The following is an 18,099-nucleotide window of genomic DNA, read 5'->3' as shown; positions in this document are numbered from 1 at the left end:
ACGCAGATCCTGAAGCCACCTAAAAAGATTACGAAATGTTTTGAAGAACTGTCCGAAAATGTCGCAAAAAAATCTCGATAAGTCCTGAAGATTTCCGAGAACTTCCTGTAAATCCCGAAAAAGTGTAAAGAAAAATATATACAAAATCCCGAAAAAAGTTTCTGATTATTCGGAATAATCGTCAACCGTCGCGAAGAAATCTCTGCTCAAAAAAATTGTTGATTTTTCCGACAGGGCGAGAACCTGATGTATTTTGTAACGAACTTCCATCATCTCTTGTCAAATTTGGTTTGGAGATAAACCGGTAATTTTCGTTGTTTTTGTTTTCTAAAAATAGCTCTGGTCAAAGAGTAGGTTACGCCAGTTTACATAGGTTGGGCCCGCTAGCTACTGCGTGGCTCCGCAAAGGCCACTAAGGTCCGTCCATATCGTTATCAGAAAAAACTAAAACCAAATTATACAGCCAGTCCCTGGGCACCAGGAACAATGTTGAAAAACATCGTAGTCCTCTTGGAAAACTTGTAAAATTTGTCATACTCCTTCTTGGCAGCTATCTAAACGTTTGGCAGAAAGCCTACTCCCAGAAGAATATTCCTCAGCCTGCTAAAGTGAAGGGGGGCTCCCTTAATTTAACCTAACCTAAACAAAGTATGTGTCCTCTCCCAGTCTAGTTTACAGAATAGTGTGCAGGTATATTTATAAAAAGTAAAAATACGTACATACATATGTATATATCTTCATTAGGCTGTGTCAAATAAAACGACTATTAATTTCTTTCGGTCCCATATGAAAATAAAAAAAATTAAAACATAATTTGCATGGAAGAAAATGACTGACACCGTCCAAGAAACAAAATCCAAAAATCAACGGTTAGCCCTAGCTACTTCAAACTTGCAATTTATTATTAAATTGAATTTATAAAAAAAGAAGCGAAAAAAAATTTTCATTGAACATTTTTATTTTTAGGAGCGTCAAACTGAAAAATTAAGATAGCAGGATAAAATGTTGCCACAAGTCTTTGTTTGTGACCGACAACGAAATTTTCATATGGGACCCAAAGGTAAATTAGTCTTTTTATTTGACATAGTCTAATGTACATACATGCATATTCATTATTAAGTTAAGTATTATTTGTCTGTATGTAAACGCTCTTAGTTCGGTGTAACGAATTCTGCTTCCTTTGAGAAATAGTAACATATGGGTCATGTATGTACAATGTATTTATTTACTTTTATTAAGTAATCAATATGAAACTACACAACACATAACTATTTATTTATAGAATTTGGTAGATGTATATATATTATGTATATGAGAAAAATATACTAACTGACATATGATAATTTTTATATGATTTTTAACCGAATCCAAAAAAAGGAGGAGGAACATTTCTTTTCGAATAACTTTGGACCACGTTAACCGTTTTCGATTGTTCTCGGAAAAGTGATATCTCTGGAGTGGTCCCATTTAATTTGGTTTAGTTTCTATTATTGCATCATGAAGAAACTAACGGTACTCCTATATGAGCATGTAAAGGAAACTCCAATATACATAGCTTATGGCAACGTGAACTGAGTTGCGTTGAATATTTTTTTTTATAGAAGGAGATACCTTGTAGGTGGTAGCATACTAATTCCATTTTTTTTGTAAATTTGTAAAAGCGTATAAGCGGTATTCGATGATTGAAGTCGGGTAACTTTAAAATTTTCCGTGTATATATATGTATAAAATAGTACCCTGAAATGCCAGCTTAATAGGGTCGCGCCCTCCGCCCCCCGCCCCCCTAAATTTCATTCTGGCTACGCCGATGCATGTACATATAAATATATAAGCAAACACCTGCGCATCAAAGCTTTAAGAGCAGCTTTCATTCATACATACGTTGTACATTTTATTTTGTTATTTAAATTTAGTTACTTTTTTATAAAAATAAATAACAACAGTTAATTCTTTAACCAAGACCGTATAAACCCAAGTTGCAAACCTTGTGCAATTAAAAAAAAAAGAAATCAAAAAACTTTAGTAAAAATTTCTGATAAAATTTTAAGTATGTAAACAGTTCAGAAGCTCATTCAATTTAGATTGAAGATGTTGCTAATTTTTTCTATACAAAAAGTTTAGAATAAAATGTATAATATAAAATATAAATTGAATTTAAAAGCTTGAAATTTTCGCGAAAGTCTTTTGATTTTTTTAAGTGTTGCACAAAGACTGAAATTTAGATTTATGTGGTTTTTGTTAAAGAATGTGCTATATTTTTATAAACAACTAATTAAAATTAAAAAATATTAAGAAAAATGGTAAAATCTCGTCAATATGTATTTTTACACACAGAAAATGTAATTTTTGTAAAAAAAAACTAAAAAGCTCGAATTATGACAGCCTCTTGGTAAAATTGGAATTATTTCCCAAATTTTGGATTTAGTATATAAAGACGTTTTCGGATGTGATTTAAAATACCTGGATTACCAACGGGGTACAACAAAATCCGTCTTCCCACTTTACCAAGTTGTTTTATCTGAATTGGATTTGGAGAGAAATCAAACTTGAAAAAGGGGAGTCTGAAATTCGTTCCAAGGATATCATCATATCACCCTGTCGGAAGAATGGTTCATTTATAAAGTTTTGCTTTTTTACTTTCGTTTGCTTGTGCATACTTAGTATGAGCAATTACTCCCTTCGAGTGGTAATTTCCATTTTCCAATAGGCACTGAACTGCCGTCGAGGCTTGGTGGCAATGAACTATTAAAAGTTTTTAAACAATTATTTAGTTGTTAGCATAGCAAAAGAATTAAAGACAATTTAATTAATCCTGAAAGATTTAGTAACTTCCGGCAATAATTTTTGAACGAAATATTCTATAGGCGCCCGGGTGAGTAAAATAGACATCGTGGGTTACTTCATAGACTCTAATACTTTTGTGTAAAAATAAAAACATTTATATGTATGCATGTATGTACACATATGTACATATTTAATACGAAGAAATATGCCTATAGTTAGATGCAGTCAGTACATATGTAAGTATGTATGTATGTATGTACATGGCACACGTTGGAGTGCGTGTAAAAATTGTCTTTGTCCATTATTCATTTGCTGATTTTTCTTACAGAAGCCAGCCAGACCGGAGTCGAAGTCACATGATCTCCCCCACAAAGTTTATATTTGGATCCAGCGCACATCCATACATACATACATACATATGCACTATGTACGCTAGTGTGTATGTAAATTTTTGTGTATGTTTGTATGTATGCACATATGTATCTCTATGCGGCTAAAGAATATTTTCATTTCATTTTCATTTAAACAAAAACGGTGCTAAGCTATTTTGATTGTTGTTTCGGGCTTTCGTTTTCAGATGATTTCTTTCAGAAGCTTTTGTTGTTGTCACCATGTGCGGTGAGTTCACGAGGCACATTCGTCTCATACATAAATAGATATGGATATACTGCATATGATCTAAAATATATGTATGTACATAAGTATATGTATATAATAATTTTTTAATCAAATAGTATGTATGTATATTCATTAGGGTGTTCCAAAATAAGTAAAGTCGGAATTTTAATGCTCTCACCCCCCTAGGATTGTTCTATATCGAAAAAATTTATCCTTATTTTTCTATTTTGAGATTGAAAAAAATATTTAGAGGACGCTCAAAGCGCTCAAAGTTTTCCATGTACATACATATTTAATCTGAAGGAAAAAAACTTTTCGTTCAAATAGTATGGAATTGAAAATCAATATTTTTCACCTGGAAAACTCTGGTTCTCTTCAGGAGACGTCCAGTAACAATACGCAACTGTTTATTTAACCATTTTTTAATACTAACGAATTTTTATTTATCCCCCCATTGCATTTACTGGCATTTTCTAGGGGAATTGGCAGACCTATAAAACTAAGTTACTAAGAAAAAATGGTTAAAAAATAATTGGGTATTATAATTAGGAATCTCCTGAAGAGCAACAGAATTTTCCGGTCGAAAAATATTGATTTTCAAGAATTCTATACCATTTCCACGAAAAGTTGTTTTCCCCCTTATAAAATACATGGAAAAATTTGTGCGGATTGAGCGACCTTTAAATATTTTTTGATTTCAAAATAAAAAATGAGGGGTTTATTTTTTCTTCGATACAGAACAATCCTAAGGGGTGAGAGCATACAAATTCCGACTTTACATTTTTACATGAATTTTTGGACCACCCTTATATGCATGCATTTCATACGCTCCTGTCAGCAGCTGAAACATTTCGCTTAAAATTTTCCAACCAAAGATACACTCCACCAAGTAAATTATTACCTATGTGTATTAGACTGTGTCAAATAAAGCGAATATTTTTGTCTTTCGGTCTCATATGAAAATTTCGTTGTCGGTTACAAAACTAAAATTGTGGCATAATTTCATTCCCTATCTTCATTTTTCAGTTAGTGCTCGCAAAATCAAGAATTTTTAATGAAACGAATTTTTGTTCAGCTACTTTTTTTAATTAACAATTAACTATAGGAAATAATAAAAAAAAAACAACCTATATATAATTGTTATGAGCACTATATATTAATTCGCCTTGTAACTTTCACAGGAGAAGTAAAGCAGTAAAACTGAGCAATATTTTTATATCTCCAAAATTCTTGCGAAGTTACTCGTAAAATATAATTTCAGTAAGAAGATGCGTGTAAAATATTTAATGGATGACACATAAAACCGGGTGAGCTCACTTTGACCCAAGCACATTCTTTCTCACTTAAATGCTGTATTTAGTTAAAAATGAACTTGAAAGGAGTCTTTTCATCCAAAACCGTAAACAAATTACTTACCCAGTTTTAATTCGCACATTTCATTTTATTAAAATTTTTTTAATCAGATTTGGAAGCTTAAATTTCGTTAGCTTATAATTAACCGGTTTTGTTCATCAGCTGCTTATACGCATAAATATCATATCACATACATACATGCATATTAGGGTACACCACCAAAAAAAGTTGCGGTTTTTCTACAGGAATTAAAAAATTTATTATATTTTGAGACTCGCTCTAAAATAACTAAAAAACAAGTTTCGAGATTTATGTGAGATATACTCATTGCAAAATACCTCCAAAAACCTCATTATTTCGATTCCGTTGATACAATTTTCTTCTATCATCTGAATTGATTTTTTAGAAAAAGTATTTTTAAAAGCTAACTAAAAAAAATCGATTTTGGAGGTATTTTCAGTTAGGTCCAACTCACATAAATTTTAATATTTTTCCGAAATATTTTGGCGGAAGTCTTAAAATATAATAAATTGTGTATTTACGACGGAAAAACGGCACCGATTTTTTTTTTTTTTTGTATGGAGACTGATTTCCCCTAGTGTACATGCGGAGAACGATACTGACCTTTATGAATTTTTATTGATTTTTTATTTGAATTGCAAATGAAATTTTATTAATTGCTTGGCTACATACATACGTATATATTAAGGTACGGTTATTGACACCCGATTCACACATATATGTATGTATGTATATAATTTTAATTGTAACATCTTTTTCATTTGCTGTTTCAAAAGTTAAAAATTACTTTTTAGCCAATCCAGAAGAATGTTCGGTGATTGATATAGCCATCTTCGTAACTTGTGATCAATGTTGCCACACAATTTTTGTTATTTTTTACCAAAATCACCGAAAAAAGTTACCAAATTGAACAAAAAATTACCAAACTGCATACGTTATTTTGGCAGTTAGGGCTCGGCATGTGTTGGTTTACAGTTCTGCACATAAAATAAGTTTGGTAATTTTTTGTAATATGTTAAAACTTGTCAAAATATGGTGCGGCTATAATTCTTTCGCCCACTGTATGTAAACAAGGGACAAGAAAATATATCAAAAATTTAACGCTTGAAGGAAAGCTTTCGACTCACGCATAGACAGAGTGAAGTCCCCCGCTGAATGCCGTAGCTTTTTGAACGAGAACATACATATTTACGTAGAATTCTACTCATATATATGGTTGCCGGGTACACCGGAAAATTGATGGTAATTGCAAAGTTGACGAACTGATAGGGAAAGGTAGGACCACCCAGAACCTTCCAGGAAAGGACGCGGGGGTTATACTTAGCAATAGCCACTTTCAAGCAGTTTGTTAAAGATCACACCATTCTAGTAGCCGAGGAACGCTGGAACAACTTTCACCTTGCGAAACTTTCAGGATTACCTGGTATTTCAATAAAAGGAAACGCTTACGGGCCACTTACTAATGTGGAATCAGAACCATGTAAGACCGAATCGAAAAAGTTACCTAATTGAAAAATAAATTACCAATTTACCAAACTTGATAAATGAAGAAAAAAATTACCAATTTTGGTTAAAAATTACCAAAGCGGCAACGCTGCTTGTGATATTACTCACGGTGTTCGTCGATTGAATGAATGTGGCCATTCTCAATCAAGTGGTGTCACAAAAGACCTAACCTATCCTAAATTTTTTAACATATCTGATACAAATTTTACATGTTCCAAGGAATATTAATAGTGTCTTTGAACTTTTAAAAATGTATGTATGTACTAATTTTGAAGAAAGAAAATTGCGTAAGCTTCTTTAATTTTTATTTCCAAAAGAGTTCTTTGATTATCGCTTAGATCCGAAATTCATGATTTCGACTATCAGTCTTCAGGCAACATTCATTATAAACTCTTATTATGGTTGGATTTAGTATGGAAAAACTTTGTGTTGGTGAGCGGAATTCGTTGAAATCAAATTATCCGTTCTACGCTTAATCACTTACGACTTCAAACAAAAGCCCTTGAAATGCAAAATTCGGTAAAACCAAATGCCTTTCACAGATTGAAACTAACTAGAGACGGAAAATTACCCAAGGTTCTATTAGCAAACATTCACAAACAGACTCGAAAAAGCCGAAATACCTTACTAATTTCTACAAAACGAATTCATTAAATATTTAACAGCGTATATATGTATGTGTGCGTGTATATGTATGCACATATACAGTCATGTGAAAAATAATAGAGACACGACATTTTGACCAGTTTTATCACGCATTCGCTTTCATACAAATGATGTTTAAATTTTTTTTTTAAATATTACAAATCGACGCGAATCCTGAGGCACTTGAAACTTACACTTCACTCAACTGGAATTTAATGGGCTATAAAATTGCATACCAAGAATGTTTCTAAAAATCCTTAGTAAAAAGTTTGTTGTAAAAATTTGTTTTAATTTTTTTTTTTTTGAAACTTGGACCTATATGATTTTTGTTAGATAATTAGCTGTACTTTTGTAAAAAAAATAATAAATATTAACCAAAAAAAAAAAAGAAAAATAGCCAAAACTAGTCAAAATTTCGTGTCGTGTTATTTTTCACATAACTGTTTGCGTACATATGTACATTCACTGCTAACGTAATATAACGTGTTTTGAGATAATAAACCATTGCAGCCTAATTAAATTGAAAATGCCCAAGTGTTTGTGGCTTTTGTTTTGAAATAAAATTAGGAAATTAAATAATTTGTAAATAAATTCCTCTTGAATTTTTCACCCGCTAACAGAGGCAGAACTGAATTATAGTTAAGTATAAACGTATGAATTTATTTGCACGTATGTATGTCTATTAGGGTGGTCCAAAAAATTTTATGCTCTCACCCCTTAGGATTTTTCTATACCGAAAATATATACCCTAACCATTTTTTCATAGTAACTACTTATATTTTATAGGCTCGCCAAAAACCCCAGTAAATGCAATGGAGGAACAAAAAAAATATTTTGTGTTAAAAAATGGTTAAATAAACAATTAGGTATTATTATTGAAAGTCGCCTGAAGAGAATTGGATCCGATCGAAAAATATTGATTTTCTTAAATTCTATAGCATTTCTACGAAAAGTTGTTTTTCCCCTTATAAAATACATGGAAGACTTAAAACGCTTTGAGCGACCTCTAAATATTTTTTGATTTCAAAGTAAAAGGGGTGAGAGCATTAAAATTTAGAAAATTTACTTATTTTGGGATTACCCTAATGTGCATATATAGTGAGCACGGGGTATCCATGCATGCATATGCAATCTACCAGGTTGTATCTTATATGATTGGGATGAATACTATGTAATTTTTCCCAGATTTTGCTTAAATTTACCACGTCATTTGAGTTTAAAAGAAAATGTTTGTCTTTCATGTCACTTTTTTTTTTTGAAATTAAATGATATGGCAAAAACTCGTTAAATACATACAAACTAATGTATATACATATATCCACTTGTACATATACATATACATATATGTATGTTCATATACGTATCTAAGTACATTAATATTAATAAATGTATGTGCATATGTATGTGTATGGCATGGCAGCGTGCATTTTGCTTTAAAATTTTTGACTTAATGCCAAATTATTGTTGTACAAACAAGTGGCCAGCTTTTGGCATATAAACATAAAATTTTTACGTAATTTCGCACAGGAAATGGCAAAAATACATGTCAGGCAAACGTATGCTTTTTTTTCAATATTCAATCCAAAAAAAAAAATTGTTGGCGTATTTAATATACTAAGTAAATTTAATTATGCCAGAAATAAAAGATAATGAGTTTTTCCACTTCACCAAGGTGGGATTCTTAACTGCTTATTGTATGACAGATGAGGTGTATTGCTTACCAATAACGGCTATGTCATAACGTAGAAATCGATTACTGTGTGTATCAGGCAGTTGCGAGAAAATAAATATACGTAATTAAACAAACAAACGAAATGAAAAAAATTTTAAAATATAAGGTTAATAAGGTAGGAAAAAATCAATAAAAAGTTGGAACAAATTTAAAAAGACATATCTAGGCATATAAATATGTACCTTGGCCACTAAAATTTTGATAACGGTTAATTCATGTTCTTTGAATCTAATTCAGATGTGACCCTACTAGTGTGACATCTCATTTTTGATATTCGAAAGGACGGTGGAGATCTGAAGACCTTCATCAGAAATTCCTTCACCTATTATATATATTTTACATTAGTGTGTGCCTTATTTGTATGGAGAAAAATTTTTTGGTAAACTACAAAGCAAGACTTTCTTTCTCTACGAAAAGTTTTTCAAATGGATAACGGAAACACGTGCGTCAAGAACCTTAAATTTACATAAGCTAATTCATAAAATTTTATATACAAAATTGTTATTTGTTTCATATCAATCAATGGAGCTTTCTTTATAGAGCTTTTTAGGGATCTTAAAACTCGTCTTTCCATTTTCCGATTCCGGGAATTCGCAGAGCACATTTTTATGACCACATGAATCTATATCGTGAGTGAGTCTGCTTTGTGTGTGTGGATATGTAGATATGACTTTTCGAATAGCTGGCAGTCCCTAATAAAAAATACTTTCAAACTAAAGCTTTCTTAAAAAAGTTTTTTTCCAAAGGCAGCAACTCAAACAGTTGTCAAGCCCCACTTTGACTCTATCCTTTTTTTATAATCTAATCAGGACAAGCAATGCAAAACTCTCGGCAGAGACTTAATTACTCAATTTGAGTCTCTTATCAGTGAAAAATTCCCGGAAGTGAAGCTGTCGCAATGCTAGGCTCATATTTAGCTTTTCTTACCAAATAGGAGAGAGTTTAAATTCTAAGAATTTGTTATTGTCAAGCTCTAAACGAAATGGCTAATCATTGCCTCTCGCGTATTTGATCTGAACATTTTATTAGCCTGCAGAGCAAATAAAAGTGGCATTTATCGAAAAAGCTTTATTTTATTTTATGGGCGAAGCGCTACATGAAGGAAAATAAACACTTATGTATGTATGCATTTGCCAACTACTTATGCTAATTCTACCTTTCTGATGGTTTTTGTGACTCCTTTTGTAAAAATCCAGTTGTGGCATCCTTCAAATTATCCTTAAGTTTCTCATTTCCATTCTCGAAAGGTTTCTTCACCTCCTGCAATTTCCTATCTAATGCATCGGTCACTGCTTCTTTTTTCAAAGCAACAGGACTTGGTGCTGGCTTTACGGTCGGGCTTGATGCGGGCGTCGAAGGTGGTGTGGCTGGTGCGGGTTTCTCAATCGGTTTTGATGGAGTCGGAACCGATGGGGGAGCGACGGTGGCAGCGGGCTTCACTTCTGGTTTAACTGGCTTGAGCTCAGGCACCACTGGTTTAGTTTCTGCGTTTTTTTTTGTTGCACTTGGCTGTGTTTGTGGCTGCAGCGGCAGTTGTGGCTTATTTTCTATAGCATTTTTGCCAAGCTTTATATTCAAGTTATCAAAAAACCAACCGAAATGTTTTCTACAAAAAAAAAAAGTGAATGAAAATGAAAAAAGAAAATTTTTTTAAGTAATTAAAATTAAATTTACCAAATAAATGGGTATAATTAAAAATATAATAAAATAAAATTTCAGTAATAACTGCAATAATGTATGTAACGAGTAAATGTTAAAATGTGTCACTAAAAGCGTGTGTATAATTAGCGCCTATCTATGTATGTATGTACATTAGTGTGCACCAGTACTGTCAAAAATACCCGCTCCTTGAAAGTATCGATAACAAAGAAGTGGATCCTCAAAAGTATTCGATACTTCCCAACATTAATATACGCACATATGTATGTATGTAGCGATGTTTCACAGCCAAATTTTAAAATCGGAAAATCAATTTTAAAAGCTTTACCAAAACGAATCGATTCGTTAATTGCATCTACTTAGGACAGCAATTACAAATCGCTTAGAATAATGAGTGCAAGCATGTGCACAATAAACCGCACCTTTTTCCTGTTATTTCTTTAAAAAATCAATAAGAAATTAAACAAAAAAAAACAAACCACCCGAAACTGAGGTACACAATTTGTAAACATAAAGTTCTATAATAAAAGTATTATTTAGATGGTGCTGTTTCCAACCTGTTGAGACTGTGCAACGCTCATTTCGTCACATGATTTAGCAAATTGATTTTATTTACATACCTACATACATACATATGTACATACATGTCTTTCACTGCTAGGCAATTAACCACTTGTTGCCGATCTAATTTTTGAGTCTACATTTGCACAAAGTATAACCTTCTTTTATACATACATACAGACATAAGTACATATGTAAGCATGTAGATATGTACTTATCTATTGTATATTATGTATACGAAAATGCAAATGCGCTAATAATACAAAAAAAAAAATTGCAATCACTCACCATGACAGTTAATCGGAGTGATTGGTCGGCTCATAAAATGAACAAACGACAAATGGTTTTTAGATAGACGCAGTGAGATATGGATACAATGCATGTTATAAATGAGTATACATATGTATGTATGTATATGTTCATGAGGTGCAAATGCCGGTAGATGATTAATAGAAAAACACCCGGTAAACATTTCTTTGTTGGATACTTAGAAAAGCTCACATTAGAGCTGCAAAATTATCGATATTTACAATATTCGATAGTTTCGATAGTTTAGGTATACATAACTACCGGTAGTATCGTTTAGAGCTAGAAAACTATCGATAGTCGAACGAAAATAAACTAAGATTGTATCGTAGGTATGTATGTTCCAGTACAGTGGTGAGTACTACAACTCCGTAGGACCCGGGTTCGTTCCTTGAACTTTTTAGTTATTCATATCTCAATTACGGAGGCTAACTTCGAAAAACGGAGAAAACAGTTTTTTAACTATGACTCAATCTCTTAAAAAAAAAGAATGGTTTGATCCAATACCCAGCCGAGTGCTGTACAGTGTAATGGTTCCAGTATTTTCATTTATCTGTATTGTAACTATCAATATCTTATTCAGAGAAGTGTAAATTTTTTTTTTTTATACAAAACTAATAAAGAACGAAATTCGAGGATGTGGTGGTTAACGTATTAATACCTGACATATATTTTTTTCAAAAATAAATATTGGAAATTTCCAAGGATATTCAAGGATAAAGTTTTAAAACAACAACATTTATTCGTCTTGGGGCAACAAAAAATTAATTTTTTTTCTTTTCGACAGAATTTGTCCTTTTAATTGATACCCATATTGTTATTCTACAATGCACCGAATCTTTTGAATAATTTTTTTTATTCAAACACATTCTAGAAATTTCAAAGTCCTTTAAAAATAAACTTGACGTCAGAGAGAAAAACTATAAACGCAGTTTTACTATATTTGGCCGCCAGTTTTGTGAATGCGTATATTGATTTTTTCGTGTGTAAAATTGACTGTCGCACGGTGTTATCGGTAAAGATATGGATAAAGGAGATAAAGTTCTGTCAAAATATGTCGATCCTGAGTTAACTACGCACTGTTAATTCTGTCTTTAACCTATAATCTTTTCATGGGAACAATCGTCTTGTTTCTATAGGTAGTAGTACTTATTAATCGAGTCATGTCTACATTTTTCTTTTTTTTTAAAAGGTGCAAGTTTTGTTTTTCTTTCTTCCCACATTTTTCTCCAAAAACCTCTTCACAAAAAATAAAACGAAACCGGTTCAACTTTTAGTTATAAAACACCGAACATAAAAAAAACTAATAAACCTATGACTGAATCACAATCTATCGGCCTAGCGATAGTCCCAAAAGTAATCGACAGTAGTGAAGAGTAAAAAACGTCGATCACATCGATAGTGCCAGTAAATACATCACAATCATCTAATTTCTTTTCAATTACTCGGGTAAAAAAATTACTCAAGGTTTGATTGTTTACTTTGTCTTAGATGATCTCGAAACCTTGAAATGTGTCATTCGAATCTAGTAATCATATCGAGCCCTAACCGCCAAAATAACGTAAGCGACGTTTTTTAAAAATTTTCTTTTTGATGTAGAAATGTATCAAGATGCTCTGGAAATTGGGAAGGAATTTAATTTTCCTCGAATTCAGTGATACAAATTCTTTCGTACCCGTAGCGAGCATTCTGATTCGTGGATTTCGTGGATAAGATATTGTTAGAATCGGGATACTGACTTATTCGAAAATAGCGGAAATAGTGGAAATGTGTTCAGACCAATTTCTCCTATATTTTATTTCACTCGCTAACTTAAAGTTTATTGGGTTGAAATGTGCTTCTGTGCAGAATTGTTCCACATACATATGTACATATGCACATATACCTGCACACGATTGTTGATTCTAACAAATTAGCACAGCAACAAACTCTATTTAAATTTTGAGTAATTGTTTGCGATTAATAAAAGTGTTAATAGAATTGTAGATATAGACGATGACATGGGAAGTGTTTGGCGTCAACAGGCCAAGATGATATGTATGTATGTCGTTTAAAGTACAAAACCGCGTATCGGGGTTCTGCCAATAAATATATTTGCTCACTGTAAGCTCCTGGCATCAAGCCCTTATCCATTTATCGGGATAAAAGAGAGAACCGTTTTGAAATAAGTAAGACAAGTTTTACTCTCTCCTATAAAATTTGGGCAACCTCAAATAAGAGATTTTGCGTTTTATGGATACGCGGTTTTGTACTTTAAACGACGATATGTACATACAGTATCGGCCATTATCATTAGCAACCCAATTTCAACGTGATATTGTTTGTCAGTTATGTTTATTTATTTATTTTTGAGGTTTTTCAATTCATTCAATAACAAAACACACATAAACCCAAGTTTAAATTTTAGTCGAAAACTAAAAAAGTCAACAATTTTTCAACAAAATTTCAAACTTTTTTCTCGGCAGTGTTAGACTTTTTTTTTGTATTATAGCCTATCCGGTTTTAGTGTAAAAATATGCACGTTTCAAGTGCCTAAAAATTTTTAACCACTTGAAACTTGCAAATTCTTGCGCTAAAATCATTCAATTTTCAATAAAACTGTGTGCTCAAATAAAATTCCAACACTTATGAGAAACAAGTTTTAGATTTGGGTGAAAATGTTTTGATTTTTTTTAGTTTTCTACAAAGTTTTAAGCTTGGATTTAGGTTTTTTTTTTTTAGAGAATGAACTGTATTTTAATTGCAAATAAGTGGCAAACAATATCACTTTGAAATTGGGATGGTGCTAAAGTATGACCGATACTGTAAGTACTTCTGCAAATTCGCGAATGTGTGAAGGAGTATTTTTGTTTATTTTATTTTGCAATTTCTTATTTTCTTTTGTCAAACCAAGAAAGAGTCTACGTGACAAAAACAGTGTACGGAGGGAACCATCCTGTGCATGTTTGGATCTACAAAGTGATCGCGATTTTGCGATTTCCAATCTGCTTATGTAGTAGGTGGCTGTGTGCTGCGTACTTAAGTACATACTACTGTCAGCGTCAAAAATATGAATACCCTGACGTTTTGACAATTTTATTTTTTTATATTTTCTATACCAATTTTTTTATAAAAATACAGTTAAATCAACACTAAAAATCTGCATAATTAATTCCTTCGATTTCATATAGAACTCGGGAAAATTCAGGAAATACCAAAAATTGTTGATCAAAATTTTAAACTTTTCAATGCGATTTCTTAGAAAAATTTTGGGTATGCAGTTTTGTAGCAAGTAGGTGCAAGTTTCAAGCCCCTAAAAATTATCGTTAATTTTTTAGAACTTTTTTGTCGCACTTGCCTCCATATAAAAATAGATTTTGTTCAAACTTTTTTTTTCTGTACCCCATTAAATTTTAATAATATAAAGGGCAATTTTGAAGTAGCTTGGCAATTTTTTGTTTTTGCCGACGGCTTGTGCTTTTTCCACCATACAAAGTACAAACTGCTCGACGATTTTTTATATGGAAAATAAGAAGTCTAATTAAATGTCTGAATTTTTTACAAAAGTTTGTTGAATGTTGCAGAAGGTTTGCAATTTGGATTTACAGGTTTCTTGCTTGAGAATAAATTATTTATATTTATATAAAAAATAATTAAAATTAAATATCTAACAAAAAATTCAACTATTAAAACGTGTAATTTGTGGTGCGGTTATAATTTTGACACAGGGTGTGCATAGTACATATGTACATACGTTAATCTTGTAAACAAGATTGTGCTAACATTTGCATTAATTTTTACTCAATAATTTATTTGTTTATTTTATTTTATACGTCTCGTAGATATTCGTCAACTCAATGGGAATAGAATTACATAATGCGTTGATGATTCCACAAATAATTGCTTCATATATATGTATGTGTGTATTTACGCACACACATATGTATGTGATGATGTGTAAATAAAGTTGAATGAAGCTCTATTATAAAGAAATTATGACGACGATCGTTGTTTGTGGGAAATTTTTTCCAACAATGTTATGTATGTATGTATGTATATTAAAAATTGGCAAAATTTTGTTACTCCATACTAAATGAACATATTTTTTTTCAAAAGTTACATTAGGATGTTTTTCCGTTTCCATCCGTACCGTTAAATTTCCGCCGCTTGCAATGAATTACCAAATATAAAATATCGTGGGTTTTGCTTTTTGTTCCGCTAATGCTTTTGTGTGTGTGCCTCATTAAACTGCGCAAGCCTAAAAGTATGCTATAATCTATAACCAATATCGCAAAGCTCTTAGAAAAATTTTTATATCCGTCCGACCGTTAAAATTTAAATATTTAAATTTTGTCAGAATAGTGTTGCATTTATGCTTATTACACGGTAAAATCCAAAAGTTCCTAACTTATCAAACTGCCCTCGTAGTTTCACACACATAATTAAGTCTATTTTAACTAATATTGACTTACCGTATTTCATCGATTGCAAAAGACAAGTACCACAATGCGAACATTTTCTGAAAAAGTAACAAAATCCATAAATCAATTTAAATAACAAATTCTACATACATATTTAGAGATAAATAAGAAATCGTAGCATCGTATGTGTATAATTACATAATCATTTTTTGCAATGCAAGATTTATTTAGAAAATTTCTAATAAGTACTTTCTTTTTGCTTAACAAAGAATGACAGAGATTCGTTCCAAAATAAGTCTAATAACTAAATTACACTATGCGACATGGAAATATATTACATACATTTCGCGAGACAAATATCAAATTGTACTGAACTTTAGGGCAAAAAATATATACATGTTTTTCCGTCGGAAATATAAGGGTCATTCCATGCAAAATATACATTCAAAAACTTTTTCGTGCGAAACATTTTTTTTTGTATTCTTTGAGGCAAAATATTAGCCACGTATTTTTTTATTTCGACACAATATACAAAATTTTGGAGTTATGAATTTTCAAAAATTTCACGCTCGAATAAAATACCTCTAACCATTTGCGTATACGAAGCAAAAAATATTTCATTATAAAAATAACTAGCCGACCTAAAGTTTACGCTTTTTTCTTAGCTTTCCAATGAAAAATACGTTGATTTTTTTCAACCTATTTTTTAGAAACAAAAGGTACATTTTTACAAACAAATGATTTTTTTTTTCAATTTGAAACTATTTTTATTCAGTTATTTTTATTGAAAAATGTGCATCATAAAATTGTTAAAAATTTTTACAACGGAAATAAAAAAATAAGATATTCAGAGACATTTTCAAATCGGTCTAGCTAACGTAAATCTTAATATTCTTCCGAAATAGAGAAGACCGCAACTTTTTTGGTGATACATCCTAATGTACATATTTATATTGAAAACCTGAAAAGCGCTGAGCGTCTGAAAATCTTGTTGTGGAGTTGTACTCTAAGGTTGGTTGCATTGCAACTCGCGTAGGTATGCCCGAGTTCGCACTGGGGACGTCGAAGAAGCTTGTATAGATAAGTAGCCGTCCTAACCTTATTGCGGAAGTGTCACTGTGTGGTGTATCATGATTATCGAACCATCGTGGCTCTGCAGTAAAATAGAATCAAAAGTACTTATTGAATGTATTGTATAAGCCTAAAAATGTATGCCATCATAACTATAAACAAACTACACTCAGCGTCAAAAATATGAAAACCCCGATGTCTTGACGATTTTATTTATTTATATTTTCCATTACAAATTTTTCTTATTTTTTTATAAAAATATAATTCATTGAACAGCAAAAATCACAAGAATCAAGTTTTTTTAATTTCACACAGAACTCGGGAAAATTCAAGAAATACCAAAATATTTTCATCAAAATTTCAAATTTTTCAACTCGATTTCTTAGAAAAGTGTTGTAAAGTGCAAGTTTCAAGTCGCTAAAAATTGCAGTTGATTTTTTATTTAGGGATTTTCAAAATAATCTCCATTTGATACCCATATTATGATGGATGTTTCAATTAATTTGTAACTAATTTCGAATAGGTGGCGATCTTATACGAGTCCTCGCGGAGATAGTACCTATTTAGATAACCTTAAAATGCACAAAACATTATCTGCGTACAAAATATCATCAAAATCGTTAGAGCCCTATCCGAGAATCCTATGGATATATGTATATGTATATGTATATATTCATATACAAGAATTGCTCGTTTAATGAAATAAGAAAATAAGAAATGGAAATGATTTTAAATGGTGATAGAAAATTTTTCAAAATGTTTATATTTTCTCTCAAACGTTCTATGAATCATACATGCACTACATATGTATGTATTAGGGCTGTGCGATTAATTGATTATTCAGAATTTTAATTAATCATAAAGTAAATAACTCAATTATTCGATTAATTGGAAATTATGATTACTCAAATGTTCAGTTACTCGAGTAATCAAGATTTTGATTAACCAAAAACAAATTTATTTGAGTAATTTGCTTTATGATTAATCAACATTATGAATAAAATGAGTAATGAACATTTCAAAGTACTCTTTACATACATACATATAAAGCAGTTGAAGTTCCTTGATACTGTGAAAAAAACGTTTCCGTTTTCAAAAATAAAAAGGAAATACATACATACATACATATTTTTTCATATACAGAATATAAAAAAGAAAATAGGCATTTTCCAAAGCAAACTCTTTTAACGAGCAAAATTAATTTTTTTGAGTAATCATATTTCAAGTAACTCGATTAATCATCGTTTTGAGTAATCAAAATCTTGATTACTCGAGTAATTGATTAACCGAATAACTGATTAACCAACTTGCTCGAGTAATCGAATAATCGCACAGCCCTAGTATGTATGTATGTACATATTAAGATTTTGAATACTGCTAATGGCTCTATGACTAGTGTTCAGTACACAGTACTAGGCAGTTTAGTCATTCTGACACTTTGAA

General features: G+C 31.3%; 1 protein-coding gene across 1 annotated transcript in view; it reads right to left on the bottom strand.

Annotated features, from left to right (window-relative positions):
- The window catches only part of LOC118746813 (arginine kinase), a gene marked incomplete at its 5' end in the record, with an annotated part of 50,448 nt that extends 34,765 nt beyond the window's left edge, over window positions 1-15,683 (bottom strand). The window contains 2 exon segments of the mRNA XM_036480738.1: window positions 9,816-10,265; window positions 15,637-15,683. Of these exon segments, the coding sequence (XP_036336631.1) occupies window positions 9,816-10,265; window positions 15,637-15,680 (494 nt within the window).
- Between the last annotated feature and the right edge of the window lie 2,416 nt (window positions 15,684-18,099).

Source organism: Rhagoletis pomonella, unplaced genomic scaffold (genome assembly GCF_013731165.1).
Source record: "Rhagoletis pomonella isolate Grant_MI unplaced genomic scaffold, Rhpom_1.0 Rhpom_scaffold_00011, whole genome shotgun sequence".
NCBI lineage: Eukaryota > Metazoa > Arthropoda > Insecta > Diptera > Tephritidae > Rhagoletis > Rhagoletis pomonella.
This window is presented reverse-complemented; position numbering and strand designations above follow the sequence as displayed.